General features: G+C 37.4%; 1 protein-coding gene and 1 pseudogene across 3 annotated transcripts; one reads left to right on the forward strand and one right to left on the reverse strand.

The window, feature by feature from the left end:
- The first annotated feature begins 38 nt into the window (after window positions 1-38).
- On the forward strand, window positions 39-2,157 carry LOC148200448 (uncharacterized). 3 transcript variants are annotated; one of them, XM_088113975.1, is made up of 8 exons: window positions 39-784; window positions 858-939; window positions 1,182-1,304; window positions 1,383-1,503; window positions 1,555-1,562; window positions 1,601-1,704; window positions 1,796-1,886; window positions 1,959-2,157. In XM_088113975.1, the coding sequence occupies exons 1-8, from the start codon at window positions 99-101 to the stop codon at window positions 1,998-2,000; spliced, it is 1,257 nt and encodes a 418-aa protein (XP_087970101.1). In that variant the 5' UTR covers window positions 39-98; the 3' UTR covers window positions 2,001-2,157. The 3 variants fall into 3 exon arrangements, 1 of the variants encoding a protein (XP_087970101.1); XR_015786170.1 differs by lacking the exons at window positions 1,555-1,562; window positions 1,959-2,157 and having other exon boundaries at window positions 1,383-1,509; window positions 1,796-1,831; XR_015786169.1 differs by lacking the exons at window positions 1,555-1,562; window positions 1,959-2,157 and having other exon boundaries at window positions 1,383-1,509; window positions 1,598-1,704; window positions 1,796-1,823.
- Window positions 2,158-7,325: 5,168 nt separating this feature from the next.
- On the reverse strand, window positions 7,326-8,138 carry LOC148200449 (protein FAR1-RELATED SEQUENCE 5 pseudogene; annotated as a pseudogene).
- Between the last annotated feature and the right edge of the window lie 12,856 nt (window positions 8,139-20,994).

Genomic DNA, 20,994 nt, shown 5'->3' on the forward strand with positions numbered 1-20,994 from the left:
TGAACATATATTTAAGACCGGAGATGTAAGTGTTTTGATATTCGTTATTTTTGATGTAAAAATTGATTGTCTTATTTGTCAAAATTTGTTGTGTGATAATGATGCAGTTAAATCTGGAGTGGTATGTAAGAAAGGAAGATCGTCATCGCCCGAAAATCCGTGCAGCTTTCCACATGGATGACGGAGGGATGAGTGAAGGATCCTTGGCTGAAGGATCCAAGGTTGAGAAAGATGATGACGAAAGCTCTGATGACGGCACATGGGAAGTAGGTGCCGAGGAGAGATTGAGGAAAAACAATGAAGATCTCAAAGCATTGAATGCCAAGATTGAAGTTATTACTAGGGAGTTATTTGAAATTTGTCAAACTCCAATCTTTACTAAAGAAGATGCATGTGACACTGATGAAGAAGTTGCTGGTAGAGTTGATGAAGCACTTGAACTTGGAGGTGACGAAGAGCCTGAAGTTGGAGGTGACGAAGAGCCTGGAGTTGGTCGTGATTGTGGATTTGAACAACAAGGTGATGGTAATGCAGTTGATGACCCCCTAGGTGCATATACGGAAGTAAGAGGGGAGGATAAAACCGCATATGAAGATGAGATAGTTTCAAGAAGTCATGATAACATTGTTTGCATTGAAATCCATGATGATGGTGATGAAGAAGAATGGGAGGCCGTACCATTGGTTATCCCCCCATTGCGCAGTTTTGTTGGTGATCCAAGCACCACTGTTGATGTAGACCAATTGTACAGAGCAGTCAGCGTCAAAGAGATCACTGTATACAGGTATTTGGTGTGAATTGTAGTTGTGGTTGGCGAATCTCTATTGTTTGTGATGGACTAATATTTATACGTTTAGGGTTGTATGTGAGATAATTGGGCAAACCTTGAGCACGACTTCATTTTACACTTTGGCCCCGATAAAATACGTTGATAACATGGTTAGTATTGTGACATTTCTTTGTGTTTCATGTTGTAGTTTATGGTAGTAATGTGAAAATTTTTTATTGTGTACGTGGTGTTATTTGCTTGTACGATGTTTATGTACTTTGAGGAAAGGTTGTGCGGTGTTGTTAAGAGGATTCATTTTAGTCCATTATACTCGGTAAATAAAATTTGATATTGTATCATATATTTCATTGAAGAAATGATTTTTGATTGATGATTTTGAAATTGTCCACAGCACCATATTCTTACAAATTATAGGAAACGTCCACAGAATCGTCATGTTTGGACGCTTCATAACTATAACAGTTATCTGCGTTGCGATCAGTTTGGACTTGGAGACATTGCCACAGCTGACTTTGTGAGTAACCTTTAATGTGCAATATTTGTCCAGTAGTGGTCGGAAATGTGTTATTGATATTGTTTTTATTGTTTGTAGTTGTTTATGCCATTTGTCCACGATGATCATTGGTGGTGTTATTCAGTGAAATTGAGTCCATTAGAGATATTTGTGATTGACTCATTGGGTAAGGGGATCAGAGACCGGAAAAGGATAGACAGTTGTTGTAAGATTCCATATATTTCATTGTTGATTACCCTGTGATTGTCAGATAACCTTGTATTGTTTAACATTTTTTTGTATTTGTTATCTAGTAGGCTGAAAATATGGCACGATTTTTTTGCCTCTTGATGAATAGACCGGAAGGTAGTATTGGTCCTTTGACTGTTAAACAAGCAAATATCCCATCCCAACCAAACTTGTAAGTTTTTTGAATTGTACTGCTGTATTATATTGTGTTGTGATGAATATATGGTGAAAAGTAATTTTATGTGGTGGGTATATTATTTCAGACATGATTGTGGAATCATAATGTTGAAAGCAATGGAAATTTGGGATGGAGACGATAAATACAACGGAAGAAGCAAGCCTCAATATACAACTGTAAGTAGCAATTGTGTGTTTGTTAAAATTATTTTATGTGTTGGTTTGTAATGGGGAAAATGTTGGTTTCAGGAGGAGCTGCTTGGGATTAGAAAGAAATATGTATGTGAATGAATCCTTGACAATGAGAACATAAGACGAATGGAAGCCCTAGAGCTATATGGCATTCTTTAGGATTGCTTACACATGAACAAATTTGTCTTGTAACACAACATGTTTATATATGTACATAATGTTAGTTGACAATGTAGACATTGTTTTTGTAATAAGATTATTGGTTGGATTTTCAATTTAATTGTTTTGACGTTGTGTTTGTTATCATGAATAAATCTTTTATTGAAAAAATAATGCACCATTATAATAAGTATTTCAAAAGTAGGGGAGGGTTTCATAAGTGAAATTAAGGGTCATTACTGCGAAGGAGTTGAACAAGTTCTGAGTTTGGGCTGGTGAAAAAACTAAATGGTAATCGTTTACAGTGGGTTAGTAAAAGATTACGCGACAATAAGGTGTGTTTTGTACAGAAATTTGAATTGAAACATTGAACCAGGGTGACTTTGGTGACCATTGGCAAAAACTGTTAGTTTGAGTCAGAGTTGCAGTTGTGTTTGGAAGATGTTGGTGTTTTAGTGGTCTTAGAGGGTAGTAGGTGATGTGAGGTGACCCCAAGTAGTGGGGAAGAACCCATTTTCAGTGGGGGAAACAACTTGGGCAAGGCCTGAGCTAGTCTGCTGAAAAACACACATTCGTAATCGTTTACACAGACCTAGTAAACGATTACGCGAGAATATTCCAAGTATTATACAGAAACTTCAACTGTAGTAGTCAGTCAGGGTAACATGGGTGACCATTGTGAAAAACAGTTTGTTGGAGTCACATGTGGACTTGTATTTGGAAGATGTTAGTCATTGACTGTTGGTAGATGGTGCTTGGTGATGTGATGTGACCCCAAGGAGTGGGGAATGAGGCAATGTGAGTGGGGGGAGCAAGTTGTTGAAGGGCTGAGTGAGTCTGCCCAAAACACCCTGTTGTAATTGTTTACAGTGTCTTGGTAAACGATTACGCGAGAGAAATCCATACTTTGTATAGAAACCCCAACCGAAGTAGTCAGTCAGGGCAACATAAGTGACCATTTTCAAAAGATTATGTTTGACTCAAACGTCCACTTGTGTTTGGAAGTTGTTAGTCTTTGACTGTTTGTAGATGGTGCTTGGTGATGTGATGTGACACCAAGGAGTGGGGAGTGACCCATTTTGAGTGGGGGGACCAAGTTGTGGAAGGGCTGACTCAAAGTGGTCAGAAAACCTTGTGGTAATCGTTTACAGTGTCTTCGTAAAAAATTACTCGAGAGAAATCCATATTTTGTACAGAAACTTCAACTGAAGTAGTCAGTCAGGGTAACATGGGTGACCATTGTCAAAAACAGTATGTTTCAGTTACATTTGCACTTGTGTTTGGAAGATGTTGGTCTTTGACTATTTGTAGATGGTGCTTGGTGATGTGATGTGACACCAAGGAGTGGGGAGTGGCCCATTTTGAATGGGGTGACCAACTTGTGGAAGGGATGAATCAAAGTGGTCAGAAAACCCTGTGGTAATCGTTTACAGTGTCTTCGTAAACGATTACCCAAGAGAAATCCATATTTTGTACAGAAACTTCAACTGAAGTAGTCAGTCAGGGTAACATGGGTGACCATTGTCAAAAATAGTATGTTTCAGTCTCATTTGCACTTATGTTTGGAAGATGTTGTTCTTTGACTGTTTGTAGATGGTTCTTGGTGATGTGATGTGACACCAAGGAGTGAGGAGTGACCCATTTTGAGTAGGGGGACCAAGTTGTGGAAGGGCTGACTCAAAGTGGTCAAAAAACCCTGTGGTAATCGTTTACAGTGTCTTCGTAAACGATTACCCGAGAGAAATCCATATTTTGTACAAAAACTTGACCTGAAGTAGTCAGTCAGGGTAACATGGGTGACCATTTTGAGTGGGGGGACCAAGTGCAAGGGATGAATCAGACTGGTAAAAAAACCCTGCTGTAATCGTTTACATAGTTGTGGTAAACGATTACGCGAGAGAAAATCATGTTTTGTACAAAAACTTCAACTGAAGTAGTGAGTTAGGGTAACACGGGTGACCATTGTCAAAACCAGTTGATTTCTTTCACATTTGCACTTGTGTTTGGAAGATGTTGGTGTTTGAGTGTTGGTAGATTGTGGTTGGTGATGTGATGTGACCCTAAGGAGTGTGGAATGACCCATTTTGAGTGGGGGGACCAAGTTGTGCAAGGGATGAATCAGACTGGTCAAAAAACCCTGTGGTAATCGTTTACAGTGTCTTCGTAAACGATTACCCGAGAGAAATCCATATTTTGTATAGAAACATCGACTGAAGTAGTCAGTCAGGGTAACATGGGTGACCATTGTGAAAACCAGTTGATTTCATTCACATTTGCACTTGTGTTTGGAAGATGTTGGTGTTTGACTGTTGGTAGATGGTGCTTGGTCATGTGATGTGACCCCAAGGAGTGTGGAATGACCCATTTTGAGTGGGGGGACCAAGTTGTGGAAGGGATGAATCAGACTGCTCCAAAAACCCTGCTGTAATCGTTTACACAATCCTGGTAAAGGATTACGCGAGAGAAAATCATGTTTTGTACAGAAACTTCACATGAAGTAGTCAGTCAGGGTTACATGGGTGACCATTGTCAAAACCAGTTCATTTCAGGCAGAAGTCCACCTCTAAGTGGATGGGGAGGTAATATTTGGTAAGTGGTGTTGGTGTTTTACTCACAACTGGAATTCTATTAAGTGTATCATAAATTAAACATTACATATTAAATGAAGAAAATTGAGGAACTAGTTTGACAGTAAAGAACTTCATTAAATTAAAGAATTCAAATTATGAAAATAGGAACTGTGATACATAGTTTTTTTATAATGCAGAAAATAAAGCCTAAACAAGCAATTCTAAGTCTAAGGATTGTTTTCAGAACCACTTTGCAAGTGTTGCAGTTGTTCTTCAATGTTCCCAACGCGTGATTGCAACACATCAAACCTTGTATTGATGACCATGTCCATGTTTCCAAATCGAGTTTCAAGGGCATCAAATCGAGTTTCAAAGGCATCAAATCTTGTACCAATGAAGGTCTGAAGATGTTCTATGCGGTTGATGACATTACTTAGTGTTGTAGATGAACTGCCTTGTTTATCATCTTCTCCTTGTTTATCTTGACCTTCTTGTAAGGGGGGATGGGGGGCGTTGCCTTTGGGAACCCATTCTCCATCATCATTTTGCACATAACCAAATGATGCTACAACTTCACTACCCATTTTTTGCTTGAACTTCACTTCTGAAATGGGATCAGTGTTAGTAGGCACTTGAAAGTGTTCCATGAAGATGGTTATCAAATGTGGATATGACAACTTGGCGTTCTCCCTTAATGCTCTTTTCATCTTATATCTAATAAGATGTCCCCAGTTAATGTGAATGGAATTGAAAAATGGCCATAGCAGCATAATATCCTCTTCGGATGCCTGACCAATATTGGTTGCACGAGGAATTAATACTCGAGTGAGAACGTAATGAAGTATCCTTGGTTGAACCTTGATTTGGCCCGCTAGTATTCTGGATTGTATGACTGCACCATCTCTATAGACTAGTTGCCTTGCAGTAACAGAATCGTATTATTCTTTCCACTCATCTACAAGTTTTCCTTCATAACGAACACCATCAGGGGGGAGATTAGTGAGTTGTTGAAAAAGATTAGGGCTCAGCCTAATTTTTACACCTTTTACCTCGCTTCGAATAACCCCAGTATCCGATATTGACATGTTGCTTTAGAACACTCTGACTAATTCTGGGTGGTAATGTCTTCTTAAAGACATAAATTCAGTCAGCCCAGCTTCGGCCAATATGTCATAGAATTGAAAATTTTTTCCTTCGAAGTAACCGTACTCTAGATACTTACTTTCCAATATTTCACGATTGACAAAATGTTGGGCATATTTCTCCTGTTGCTCATCCGAGGAGAAGAGATCATTGTTAGGCGTTGGAGGGGATGAGGATGGTGACGGGGTTGGACTGCGGCGACGTCGACGTCCACCAACGGAAGAAGATGCCTTTTGTTTCTTGGTTGCACGATCACCCATTTAATTTTGTTTAGGGTTTTGCAGTGACAGAAGCGAGGTTTTGTAAACGTTTTTGAGCAAGGACATGATTGGGCGGTTATATACACGATTGCAATTTATAGACGTTGTATATGTACTGATGTAGTGGGTAGTTTTCTGTAATGAACAGTAACGTGTAATAGATTACGACTTACTAGTAATTGATTACAATAGTCAATTTTGGTGTGTTCATATGCATTCCAAACATTCATCAATGGGATTTCATTGACGACCATTATGAATTACAAAAACATATTAAATTCACAAAAAAACAGTCAAGAAGTTGTATTTATCAACTGATATTGTTATCGAAATTGTTATGTATAGCTGACAACAATGACAAAAATCCAAAATGACCCATTTCGGTATCTTGTGATAGTTGGATAGAGATGGCTTGAAACTGAACATGGTCATCACGTTCAACAACATTAGATGCCCTTGCCCCCTGCAACAACAAAATTATTAAGTACAACTAAATTGTTACAAAATAAAGTATTTAATCAATATTTTCAACGTAATTAATGACTCACGCATTGTTCGGTGGGTGGTAAAGTCTTTGTGCATGAAGCCGACTTTCTTCTTTGGGTTCTTTTCTCAATAGTGGACTTCAACCTGTTTGTGCGTTGACGTCCTTTTCGCTTAACAGCTGCAGGACTGTGAACAAGGACATCAGATGTTCCAACTGGACTATGTGGTATTGACGTGCATGCACCAATATCGTATCTTAGTTGGCCTGCATCACTAATGATGTTATTTGTCATGGATGAACTGAACCCAAATTTTTTACCAAGACAATTAATTTCTTTTTCCAATTGAGTACTAGCAACCTCAGACTCACATGCAACTTCAGCAATTTCATAAAAACGTTTGCACAACATTTTGTATCTTTCCATGCGTGGTTCATTAGTGGAATTACTATACGATGCTGTTATTAGTGTGTGTCTTCTTCGGATATTTTTGCTCCAACGCCGCAAAATGTATTGTGAGGGAACACCTTATACATCTTCTTGACCAAATACCAATAGGGAATGCCGACATATAATGCCTCTAAACTCAAATAGTTGGCAAGAGCAAGTGCTTGTCTGTGTTAGGGGATCAAATTGAACTTTTTAAAATTTATCTGGTAAACGATTACCCTCCCACATTCGTTCCTCTTTTATAGTGTAAGTGTTCCATAAGTCGTCCTTTAAGGTGTCTTTGATGAAACAATTCATCCTTGAACGGAACTCTGTTTGGACCTCCTCAAACTTTGCATGTGTGTATTCGACTTGAAATTATCTCTCAATCGGTGACTGAGAGCCACATGCAACAGTGGTGTTCATGGAGGAGAAGTCCGCTTCTATTTCCTTCTGGGCCTTTACCCTAATGGCATTGTCGTATTGAACCACAAATTGTTGAAGTGTGGTTGTGGAATTGATAAATCCATCAAAAAAAGCATTCATTCCCTCACTTCTCTGAGTGGTAGACATGCCAACCCAAAAATATTTTTTCAAGTAACACGGAACCCATTTATGTCTCTCTTCATACAAATTACATAGCCATTCATTTTGCTCCAATCCATGTTTGGTAAGTAGTTCCTCCCAACCATTTTCAAATTCTGTTGGACAACCACAATCATATATAAGCGCATGTAGTTCGCTTTTGATAGCGGGATTATTTCTATAGCCGTGGAATTTTTCAGGAAACTTCTTCAGGATGTGCCATAAACACCACCTGTGCCTCGTATCAGGAAACACTTGTTCAATAGCGTTGGCCATTGCCCTGCATTGGTCAGTAATAATACCTTCAGGACTCTTATTACGCATGCATCTAAGCCAACATTGGAACAACCATACAAATGAGACAGTGTCTTCCGAAGACAACAATCCACAACCGAGTAAAATTGAGTGTCCATGATGGTTAACTCCCACAAAAGGCGCAAATGACATGTCGTACTTATTTGTTAAGTAAGTCGTGTCAAATGAAACAACATCACCAAATTCTTCACATGCAGCACGACTTCTTGCATCAGCCCAAAACACACTACAAATTTTATTCCCTTCATCCAGTGCAATGTCATAGAAGAACTCGTTATTTCTATCTTTCATTGAAGAAAAGTGTCATAGGAGTGCCTGACCATCACCATCCTTACATAAAGATCTTCTGTGTTGGCCAATGTAGTTTCTCGCGTCCCGCTCGACGAAGTCCATGTTTTCATAGCCCCCGGCATCGTTGACAATGCTAAGGAAACTCTTATTTAACCTAACTCCAGCATCATGGTTTACCTCCAAGGTGTGTTTTGCTTGCATGCTTAACTTTCTATTCGCTGCAAATAGGTTGGAGTTATTCGGGCAAAGAGAATGGTTGTGGTCCAGAACAACGGTTCTTATAAACCACTTGTCATCCTTCTTTGCAATGGTTATCCCAGCAGGACATTGGTTAGTTTGACTTGGAAGTGTTTTGACCACTGGTTTGACGGAAGACACATATTTGCCCTCCATTGAACAAACTATTCTCAAGTAGTACGTTGTTGTCTTTATCTTTTTTAGAAGTTCTAGTCCGCACGATAAACCCACATCTAATGGCGTAGTTTGTGTAAAATTTTTTAGCTTCAATCATTGATTCAAAACACATATGCACTGTTGGGTTCATTTCCAATAAACTTTCATTACGGTCATGAACATTGTCATTATACTCATTCACTTCATCCACATTAATTGTGTGCTTCGACATTAGACCCAACTTTAGAGATAAACCAAATGATATTCACTCATCAAACTTATGACAATGACCACTATGAACTAAAAAAAATGTAAAATCAAGTGCCCTTTAATGAAGGTCAAATGGTCCTAACCAACCTCCTCTTCAACATTTACGTCCACCATAAATGAACCTTATGTGGTTGTCACCAAACTTCCGAAGATGCTTGCACCCCTTCTCTTTAATGAAGACCAAAGTAAGTTTTGTGAAAGTGGTTGGTTAATGGAGAAAAATGTTAAAGTTCGACGTTGAGGTAGGTGTTTAGTACCGCCAAAGCTATTATTTTTGCCTTCTGAAGAACTTATTTGCTTACGTTGACAAACCATGCATTAAATGTTGTCAGCATAAAGTTTCTCTCTCTCATAACCCACAATCAATGGTTTTCACTTTTAAAGATTTCCTATCAAATCAGAGATATCCCCAAAATTAATGCAACTTCATTTTAACAAGTTAACGGATTATTTCTTAATCTTTTGTTGAAATAAAGTTTGATCCACGTCCATCAACCAATATCTCGTCATTTATAAAATTTTTTTTTTTTGCATTATAAAATATTGATTTCATGTAATGTGTTTGTCCATGTACTTCTCTTTAAATATCGGGGACAAACCCATTGTGTACACTTGAATCAGGTGACTATATTTCTAACCCATTTACCATTCTTTGAATTGTTAGTGACTTATGTAATGATCTCATTCATGTTGCCTCGTTAACGTGGAATTTTAATTTGGACAGAAAATTTCAGCATGATCATGGATGCATGGCAAGACCTTGTTTATGATGATGATGTCCTTGAATTGTTTTTGAAAAAATGCGATGCGTCGGCATCGCTTATACTTGGTGCTGCAGGTAACATCCAAGCAGCTTTCCTGAATAGAACGGGAACAGAAGAACCCAAATCGGCACAAGAATTTGCTCGTGATGTTGCTGACGCAACTTATGAACGAGATTTCAACTCCAATGCTTGGAAATGGGCACAGATGTTTATTGAACACCACGGTACAACATTATTACGTTCACGAGTTGTAATACATGTTATGGTAGATTAATAACTTATTATATGTTTGAAGGACCCAACTGCCACGATGAAGGCTTCCTTGCACAAGAAAGTTCTTGAAGATCCTCAAATTGCAGACAATATCGGAGTTGGTTCCGTTGTGCTACTCAATCTTGTAACCCATCCATTTTGTACTTAACTACCTTAATGAATTTCTTGGTCTTTCAATGTTCTTCTTCTCACTAATTTGGTTTGTACATTTAGGTCAATCCCTTCACTATTGTTACCAATAAGGAGTATTGGTAAAACCTGAAGATGTGTTTTGATGATGCTGCAACTTATAGATTTTGGATGTAGTAGGAAAATATTTAAAAAAGCAACTTGTAGATTTTGAATGTAGTAGGAAAATGTTAAACATTGTAATTTTTACTAGTATAATCGATTATGGTTAAGCAATAATCGATTATCATAAGTCATACTTGAATAATCGATTATCACTTCATATAATCGATTATCATTTTTTGAAAACTCTGTAATGGACTTGAATAATCGATTATCACTTACAATAATCGATTATTCATGGTAGTTGGGAGCTGACCTTTGGCAAGTTAGCAAGGTACTCTGCCTGGTCTTGTGTAAGGAGAAGCTTGCGAATCGTTGGTCGATTGCCGGAGCGGTTCTCTTTAAGTTGGTAGAGTAGTTCTTTTCGTTTTATTCTTGTTCATTTGATTGTAATCTGTTAAACCATTTTTAGTGGAACTGTTAATCACTATTTATAGTGGTTAACGACTAGACGTAGATTCTGTTGAATCGAACCAGGATAAAAATATCTGTGTGATTTTTCTATTCTCTACACTCATATTATTTTACGTATATCAACTGTTTGATTAATTTTCTGAAAGAAAATTATTTTTACCAAAAGGACCAAATTATTTTTAATTGTGATCGAACACGCTTTCCGCTCTCTGAGTTTTAATTCCGCTGCGCTATACTCTTCGAAAAATAACCCCCTCCGATACCAACAATTGGTATCAGAGCTTGCTTTGATAGTTTTTCAAAAAAAAAATTATTTGCGAAAATGGCCGGTCAAAATCAAAACCATGTATATGTTGAGGGTGCTTCCATTAACAGACCTCCACTGTTTACTGGTGATAACTATGCTTTTTGGAAAGTGAGAATGGAGATTTTTATGGGGTCTGTTGGTAGAGGTATCTGAGAAGCTGTACAAAATGGCCCTTATATTCCTATGAATACTGTTGATGGTGTAGAGACTGAAAAACCTTATTTTAATTGGACTGCTGAAGAAAATAGATGAGCTCAGTTTGATATTAAAGCTCGCAATATAATTTCATCTGCTGTTGTACTTGATGAATTTTATAGAATTTCAGTGTGTAAGACAGCACAGGAAATGTGGGAAGTCCTCAGAGTCACTCATGAAGGAACAGAGGACGTGAAGCGCGCTAGGAAGAACACTCTCATTCAGGAATATGAGATGTTTAGAATGCAACCTGGAGAAACGATCTCTGACGTTCAAAAACGATTCACTCATATTGTGAATCATTTAACAGGGTTGGGTAAGACTTTTGATACTGATGAACTTAATGTGAAAATTCTGAAATCTTTGGACAGGACTTGGCAACCAAAGGTGACTGCCATCTCGGAATCTCAAAATCTTACTCAGATGTCAATGCCAATCTTGTTTGGAAAGCTCCGTGAGCATGAACTTGAGCTGAGGAGATTGACTGCTTAAGAGGATCAAGGCAAAAGGAAAACTCTAGCTTTCAAGTCTGAAATATCTAAAGGAAAAAGCTCTAAGAGGATCGAAGAAGATGATTCTGATGATGAAGAAAACATGAGCTTGATGATAAAGAAATTTGCAAAGTTCATGAAAGCAAAGGGAAAGGACAAGTTTCACAAAGATAGGAAAGAAAGTCCAGAATCTCCATCAAACGTAAAGTGCTTCGGTTGTGGAGAAAGAGGGCACGTAAAATCTGAGTGTCCAAAAAGCAAGAAAAGTGAAGACAAGAAGGAAAGAAAATTTCAAAGGAAAAAGAAAGCATACATAGCTTGGGAAGACAATGCATCTAGCTCAACAAGCTCAAGTGATTCAGATGAAGAAGCCAATATTTGTCTAATGGCTGACTCAGAAGATACTGGAAGCCAAGTAAGTGATTCCAGCTTTGAATATAGTGAATTAGACATGCAAAAGGCCTTCTGTGAATTGTTGATTGAATCTGAAAAACTTGATGCTGCACATAAAAAACTTAAGAAAGAGCACAATGAATTAAAATTGAATTATGAAAAGTTGCTTGATGATGAAGTTGTCTTAAGAAATAAAGTTAGTTCTTTAGAAACAAAATTATCTGATGCAAATGCTACTGTCGAACCTGTTGAATGCTTGTCTTGTAAGAATCATATGTTTGATATTGATATACTTGAAAACTTACTTGCAAAGGAAACCAAGAATAATTCACATGCTAAGATAAACCTTAAGAAAAGCAATGTTGAAAATAGAAATATGCATCAAATAAATAAGTCCAAAGTAAGAAGAACTCGTAGAGTTTGGGTTGAAAAAGGGACTTTTGTTAAAAACAAAGTAAGCAATGCTTGTTGTTTTTACTGTATGAAGCATGGACACACATCAAACAAATGCAACATTAAACATTTTGGTGTTCCAAATGGTAAATATGCATGGGTTAAAGTTGTAAAATGATTTATACTCGCATGAACTAACCTCAAGGACCCATAATTAGATTGGGGACCTAAAACTCTTGCTAATTTGTTTTGTAGGAATCTACTAAGTCAAAGAAGTCATTGTGGTTACTTGACAGTGGTTGCTCAAGACACATGACTGGTGACAAGAAAAGATTCATCTCTTTTGAGAAGAAGAAGCAAGGATTTGTAATGTATGGGGATAACAATAAAGGCAGAATAATGGGTACTGGAAACATTGGAGGAGGAAACACTTTGACAATAAAAGACGTCTTATACGTTGAAGGCCTCAAACATAATCTTCTAAGCATAAGCCAACTATGCGACAAAGGTTTCAAGGTAACTTTTGAGAGTGACAAATGTACTGTTTATTTTAAAAATTCTGCTGAAATTGCTTTGCAAGGTGTTAGGCATAATAACATATATTTGATTGATATTGAGAGTGAATCTAGTCATAGTATAACATGCTTAGTTGCTAAAGAAGAAAATCCATGGCTATGGCACAAAAGAGTTGCACATATTCACATGCAACACTTAAATAAATTAATCTCTAAGGATCTTGTGATTGGTTTGCCTAAACTAAAATTTGAGAAAGATAAACTTTGTTCTGCATGTCAAAAGGGTAAACAAACCAAATCTTCATTTGCATCTAAAAGCATGACATCAAAACCTTTAGAACTTTTGCATATGGACTTGTTTGGTCCATCTAGAATTAAAAGTTTTGGTGGAAACTACTATGCTCTTGTAATTGTTGGTGATTACTCTAGATTTACTTGGACCTTCTTTTTAACTCTGAAAAGTGAAGCTTTCAAAGCATTTAAAACTTTTGCTAAACGTATTCAAAATGAAAAAGATTTGAAAATCAAAACTTTGAGAAGTGATCATGGTGGTGAATTTGAAAATGAATCGTTTGGAAAATTTTGTGAAGAATTTGGCATTGCACATAATTTTTCTGCACCTAGAACTCCCCAACAGAATGGTGTTGTTGAAAGGAAAAATAGATCATTAGAAGAATTAGCTAGAACACTTATGAATGAATCTAATGTGCCAAAATACTTTTGGGCTGATGCAGTAAGTACTGCTTGTTATGTGTTAAATAGGGTGCTTATTAGGCCAATTCTAAAATTAACTCCATATGAACTGTTGAATGGTAGAAAACCAAATATATCTCATTTGAAAATTTTTGGATGCAAATGCTTTGTCTTAAATAATGGAAAAGATAATCTTGGAAAATTTGATGCAAAATCTGATGAAGCAATTTTTCTAGGATACTCTTTGACTAGCAAAGCTTATAGAGTGTTCAATTGAAGAACACTGATAATTGAAGAATCAATGCATGTTGTCTTTGATGAGATTGTAGACCTTGAGGTAAATCCTCTTGAGTCAAATAGACCCATTGCAGGTGATGAGGATTACTTAAAAGAAGCCCTTGAGGAGATGTATCTAAATGAAAATTATCCTCCGGAGCTTCAAGAAACACCCCAAGTCGTTGATTTCAAAAGCTATCAAAAACCAAGAGGACTATCTTTGGACAACATCATAGGAGATATATCAAAAGGGGTAACTACTAGACATAATTTAAATAACTTTTGTTTAACTGTTGCTTTTGTGTCTCAGGTAGAACCCAAAAATATAAAGGAAGCTCTTCAAGATGACAAGTGGTGCATTGCTATGCAAGAAGAGCTAAATCAATTTGAAAGGAATGAAGTTTGGGAACTTATTCCAAAACAAGAAGAATTCCAAGTTATAGGAACAAAATGGGTATTCAGGAACAAGCTTGATGAGGATGGAAACATCACAAAGAATAAAGCAAGGCTAGTTGCTAAGGGACACTGTCAAGAGGAAGGTATAGATTATGATGAAACGTATGCACCGGTAGCCAGGTTAGAAGCAATTAGATTATTACTTGCATATGCATCTTTGATGAAATTTAAACTATATCAAATGGATGTAAAAAGTGCTTTCTTAAATGGTTTTATAAAAGAAGAAGTGTATGTTAGTCAACCTCCTGGCTTTGAAGATTTTAAATTCCCTGATCATGTTTACAAGTTGAAAAAGGCCCTTTATGGTCATAAACAAGCACCTAGGTCTTGGTATGAAAGACTTAGTACCTTTTTAATTGAAAATGAATTTTCTAGAGGAAAGGTTGATTCAACCTTATTCATTAAGAAAGTAGGAAAACAAATTTTAATCGTGGAAGTTTATGTAGATGATATCATTTTTGGGTCAACTGATGATTCTTTGTGTGAAGAGTTTGCAAAAATAATGCAAGGTGAATTTGAGATGTCTATGATGGGTGAGTTAAAATTTTTCTTAGGACTACAGATAAAACAAATGAATGGTGGAACATTCATCTCCCAAACTAAATACTGTAGAGAAATTCTTAGAAAATTTGGTATGGATAGCTGCAAGGAAGCTAGTACACCCATGGGTACTTCATGTTATTTAGATAAGGATGAAATTGGAAAAGGAGTGAATGAAACCATGTTTAGAGGCATGATAGGATCCTTGCTATACTTAACTGCTAGTAGACCAGATATTATGCAGAGTGTTTGTGTTTGTGCTAGATACCAAGCCAATCCTAAAGAATCTCATTTGACTACAGTTAAGAGAATTCTAAAATATCTTAAGGGAACTACTTCATTTGGACTTTGGTATCCCTCTGATGCCTCACCTAGTTTAATAGGATACTCTGATGCAGATTATGGTGGCTGTAAAATTGATAGAAAAAGTACTAGTGGAACCTGTCATTTCTTGGGATGTTCTTTAGTGTCATGGCACTCAAAGAAACAAGCATGTGTAGCTTTGTCTACCACCGAAGCTGAATATATTGCAGTTGGAAACTGTTGTGCTCAAATTTGTTGGATGAAACAACAATTGGAAGACTTTGATATCTTCCTTGACAAAATTCCTCTAAAATGTGACAATACTAGTGCGATAAATTTGACCAAGAACCCCATAATGCATTCAAGAACTAAGCATATAGAAATTAGGCACCATTTCTTAAGAGATCATATTCAAAAGGGGGATTGTCAAATTGAATATGTTAATACCTTACATCAATTAGCTGATATCTTTACCAAGGCTCTACCTAAAGATAGATTTTTTGAGCTTAGAAGAGAGTTAGGAGTGTTAGACATTTCTTAGAATCAAAATCTCTGAAATTTTTTTCATGTTTCGTAAACTTAACGCTTCATAATCGATTATCACTAAATTATAATCGATTATTGATGAGAGGGTCGCACCTCTCACAAAAGTTGTGCATAAAAGAATGCAGTATAGTACTAGGAAGTGACTCCTAGGTCGTCTCTCAAGGACCAATTTTGGTTCAGTCTCAGATCAAACACGTAGTGGGGGGTTTTGTGATTGCAATTTGACTAAAAAAATGAAACCGAAAATTAAAAACAACCGAACATAAAATCATTAAAGTAAGTGAAAATATTAAATTCAACTGTCCTAAAGTGTGTAAACTAATTAAAGCATAAATCAAGTTTGGAAGAAAATGTATTTAACATTATGGAATTCAACGTAGCAGAAGTATAATTCAGCGAATGCGGTTAACCTGTTAAAATGCAACTATTGAACTAAAGAAATGAATTGCTTATTGAATACATAACAACGCATATCATTCACGGACATACCACTTAAAAGTAAATGCATGAACAATAAAGTTAAGACTGAAATGGGCCAACTGCTCCAAATGAAATCATCAATCACCGTGTGCTTCTAAAAAAAAGAAAATGAAATGTGCTTCTGGAATAAACTTCAATCAAAAGAAACGGGTGCCTATTCTAAAGAGAATGACAAATTCTTCTCGGTTACTCCAAATGAATCAGCGGATGCGTTCCATTTTAGTCCGCGTGCACCACTTCTCCCAGCTGGAATTGACGCTACTCTTCAGCAAATAAATGCACAACTCCAGAGTGTTGTTTCCAGGACGTTCTACACAATGCACCATGCTTCCCTAAAGAAAGAAAATCTACATCCTTTGCTACTGAAAATCAACCTAGAGTCCCTGCCTCAGCCGTAGCCTCCATAGCAGAGAAGATATGTTTCTACATGGTTGCGGCTGGAGCATTCCAGAAAAAATTAAAAATCCAGGACCCTACCCGTGCAGCTCCCCCTTTCTGGATAAAAATTCCTCTCTTTTCTAGGTTGCGGCTCTCCTCTCCGTAACCCTTCCATTCTCCAAAGCTGGACTTGTTTTTCTCTGTGTGCACCTTCCATTCTCTCCACGCACCCCTCTATTTTTTTTCTGGACCGTGTACTTGCTTCTGAACCGTGTATTTTCTGCGTGCACCGCTGCTCTCCTTGCTGGACCATGAACGTGGCAGCTGCTTCCAGATGCCACTGGACCTACCGTGTGCACCTCCAAAAGTGCTTACAGCTGCCACTGCACCGTGATGTTTGTTGATGAAAGCTGGACTGCTGGATGCCACCTCCTGGACGCTCCTTCACGTTGTTGTGCACACCCCTGTTGGACCATGCCTTAATCTCCAAGCTGCTGGATGTGTGCAGCCAAGTGTGGGCCGGGTGTGCTGAACGCTAGCTGGGCCGTGGCGTGGACGTGTGCTGCTGTGTGCTGGACACACCCCCAATTAAATGGAATCCGTAAGCTGCTGTGTGGCGTGTGCAGTAATTGCCTTTTGCACATGGGCTGCACCTCATCAAATTATCTCCGTGAATATGTGCTTGACAAAATGAATTGTCATGGGCCCATGTGGTTTCTTTCTTTTCACTAAATGAAGCCCCTTTCATTCACGTGCTGGATGCTCCAAAAGTGCTGCTGGAATAAACGTGTGCTTCCAAAAAGAAAAGTAGATCAGCTTCTTCACTTCTTCCAGCCGTCACACCCCTTTAAGCTTCTCCAAATTAAATCAGCTACACTTTTTCCTAAGCCAAAAGAATGAATTTCCTCTCCTGCCTACTACCTCCTTCCCGTGAGCTTTACTAAGCCAATGTAAAATAATGTGAGTGGTGGCCCCCTCATTCCTTCCACCTTCACGGACTCACACATTTAATTTTCCAAAGAAAAATTCTCCAATGTGGCAGCTTGCACTTTTTCCTCTTAAAGCACAATTATGAGATGTGGAGGCCGTGAGTGCCTCCCAAGCTGTTGGATTCCTTGTTTAAGAGTGTTGGGAGGTTTTAGCACTGTCCAATGATCAATTCCAGCCACCACAATTACTAAACAGCAAGCAAACAATGCAAGAGATTAGAAATCACTCAAACAGTAATTACTGGACTGACATATGAGAGTAAAATAAATACTGGGAACAGCACAGAACGAATTTGAACAAAGTAAAAACTATACGTTAAAATAGACATCCAGACGAAACTATGAAAAAAAATTGCATGGAAAACGGATAAGAATTGAACTCAAACGAAGACACACAAGTTGACACAACATTCACGCGGCAGCCAGCGAAAATAAAAATGGCTAAGATGCATTGGCTCAATTTCCATTTCTCATTTAGCTTTCTAATGTCCCAAAAAGTTATCCAAAATTTTCCCATAATTAATAATGCAAAATAATAAGCTCAGATAATTCAAATTAGTTAAAATAAGAATTTCCGATCAAATTAAGCACAATTAGGAAAAACAGGAAAATACCGGACGTTTAAGCATAATTCCCCGACTAATTCTAGCACATTAAACTAAGTGAAGTGAGGAAAATATTGGTTCATCAATTATTCATGCATAAAATTCAATTTTGGAAAATTTTGAGCAGATAATCGATTATCATTATGCATAATTGATTATTATGCAATTCTGGGCAGCAATTATTGAACTGATAATCGATTATCACGAGCCATAATCGATTATCGCGCTGACAGTTTCAAAAATAGAGCCGTTGGAGCATCCCATAACGGCTATAAACAGCCATAAATGGCTAGGTTTTCCATTTTTCTTATAAATAGCCCCCCATAATCATTATTAGACACTCCTTTGCACCCAAATATTGCTGAAATCAAATCTAGAGCTTAAATCTTCTTCATTTCTCTTCACCTTCTCAAAATCTCATTTTCACATTCTTCCTCCATGGCTGACTCAAGAAGGCACCGTCGCAGAACAGCTGGAGCCTCCTCTTCTTCTCAACCACGTCTTGCAAACATAGATGAATGGATTTCAGATCAAGGGAAACATGCAGACTTTGTTAATTCTTGGCAAGAAAGGAAGATCATGGCGGTAAAGTTTATTCGTCTTGACTTTTTCCGCTTCTATGGTTTTCAATTTCCAAACACTTTTGCTGAGCAGGGGTTAACGCATTTGTTAGAACAAAAAGGATGCATTTATCCTGATCTTATAAGAGTCTTCTACTTCAACTTGCGCTATCGAGATGGGATAATATCTACTAAGGTCAAGGGAGTACACATCATTTTAGATGATGACGTATGGACCAATGTTGCTCAACTTCCCATCTGGGATGATGCTGTCAAAGTCCATTTAGGACTTGAAGATTTCAACAGGATGATGACTTTTCAATCCTTCCTGCGTCATCCTGAATGGCAAACCCATAGAAGGCAATTACTGGTTGGAGGTTTTAAAGTTGAAGAAAGGATGATCCACTACTTGATTGTCTGGATTTTATGTCCTAGAGCAACCAACCATGCTCAATGCTCTGAGCAGGATTTACTTCTGTTGTATGGGATTCTAAATCACATACACATCGACTGGCCTGCTCTCATTGCTGACACAATGGTAAAAGCCAAGAAATCCCATTCATATCAATTTCCCTATGCTCTTCTTATTTCTAGGATTTTAGAATTCAAAGGTGTCCCTGTTGAAGGAGAACTCGTTCAAACTATTGAAGCTGTGGGATCAGAAATTGGAGATACTACCTTTCGTCAAATGGGATTCATTACTAGAGGCAGAGTCCTTATTCACAAAGATGATGAACATCCTGATGTAGATGAAGATGATGACATGGACACTCATATGGCTGACCCAGTAAGTGCTGCTGCTCCGTCTGATGCTGGACCATCCAACATACCCTCCTCTTCCTCAACTTCTATGGAAGAACATTTTGCAAGGTTATCTAAACAGTTGGAGGATATGAGTCTTGCACAAAAGACTCACTTTGAGGAGATTTATGAGTGGCAGCGATATGTTGATGAGTACATGGTTGATCAATTTCTTGATCTTGATGTTCGCCTATCTAACATCGAGGGTCATCTTAATATTCCACCTCCTGAACGTTCTCCTAGTCCTGAATTCTAGGTTTTAGGCCTCTAAGTTTGATTGTTATGTTATTTTCTTTATAGTATTTAGTTTCTTAATCTTTATGAATTTCATGTAATTCCTTTCTGTTCTTAATATAATGAGCTTTTATTTTGTGCTTATATTCTATTTTTGAGGGGGAGCTCATATTAAAGGGGAGGTTATTACGTTATTCTTTTTGCTTATGATAAAAAAAGGGGGAGAAGAAGTATAAGGGGAGGATTAAAAAAAAATAATAGTTTTTAATTGTACAGGTACTGCTAACTCTGTGGTTGTCCATTAGTTTATATATTTTGCAGGTAAACCTGAGTTGCTTTTAAAAAGAGAGTTTTTGATCATCATCAAAAAGGGGGAGATTGTTACCAATAAGGAGTATTGGTAAAACCTGAAGATGTGTTTTGATGATGCTGCAACTTATAGATTTTGGATGTAGTAGGAAAATATTTAAAAAAGCAACTTGTAGATTTTGAATGTAGTAGGAAAATGTTAAACATTGTAATTTTTACTAGTATAATCGATTATGGTTAAGCAATAATCGATTATCACAAGTCATACTTGAATAATCAATTATCACTTCATATAATCGATTATCATTTTTTGAAAACTCTGTAATGGACTTGAGTAATCGATTATCACTTACAATAATCGATTATTCATGGCAGTTGGGAGCTGACCTTTGGCATTTAGTGTACTTGGCTATATAATTTGATTTGGAAAAATCAGAAGGCAACGTTTTTTGAACTGAGAAAGCTTAGAACACTGTGTGTCAGAGGAATGTTCTTAGAGAGCTTTTTGTTCATTGTTCCCTTGCTTGGTCTTGTGAAAGGAGAGGCTCGCGTATCGTGTGTCGATAGTCGAAGCAGACTCTCTTCAAGTTAGCAAGGTACTCTGCCTGGTCTTGTGTAAGGAGAAGCTTGCGAATCGTTGGTCGATTGCCGGAGCGGTTCTCTTCAAGTTGGTAGAGTAGTTCTTTTCGTTTTATTCTTGTTCATTTGATTGTAATCTGTTAAACCATTTTTAGTGGAACTGTTAATCACTATTTATAGTGATTAACGACTGGACGTAGATTCTGTTGAATCGAACCAGGATAAAAATATCGGTGTGATTTTTCTATTCTCTACACTCATATTATTTTACGTATATCAACTGTTTGATTAATTTTCTGAAAGAAAATTATTTTTACCAAAAGGACCAAATTGTTTTTAATTGTGATCGAACACGCTTTCCGCTCTCTGAGTTTTAATTCCGCTGCGCTATACTCTTCGAAAAATACC

This window comes from Vigna umbellata, chromosome 4 (assembly GCF_029865625.1).
Source record: "Vigna umbellata cultivar VRB3 chromosome 4, Vumbellata_1.0, whole genome shotgun sequence".
Taxonomy (NCBI): Eukaryota; Viridiplantae; Streptophyta; class Magnoliopsida; order Fabales; family Fabaceae; genus Vigna; species Vigna umbellata.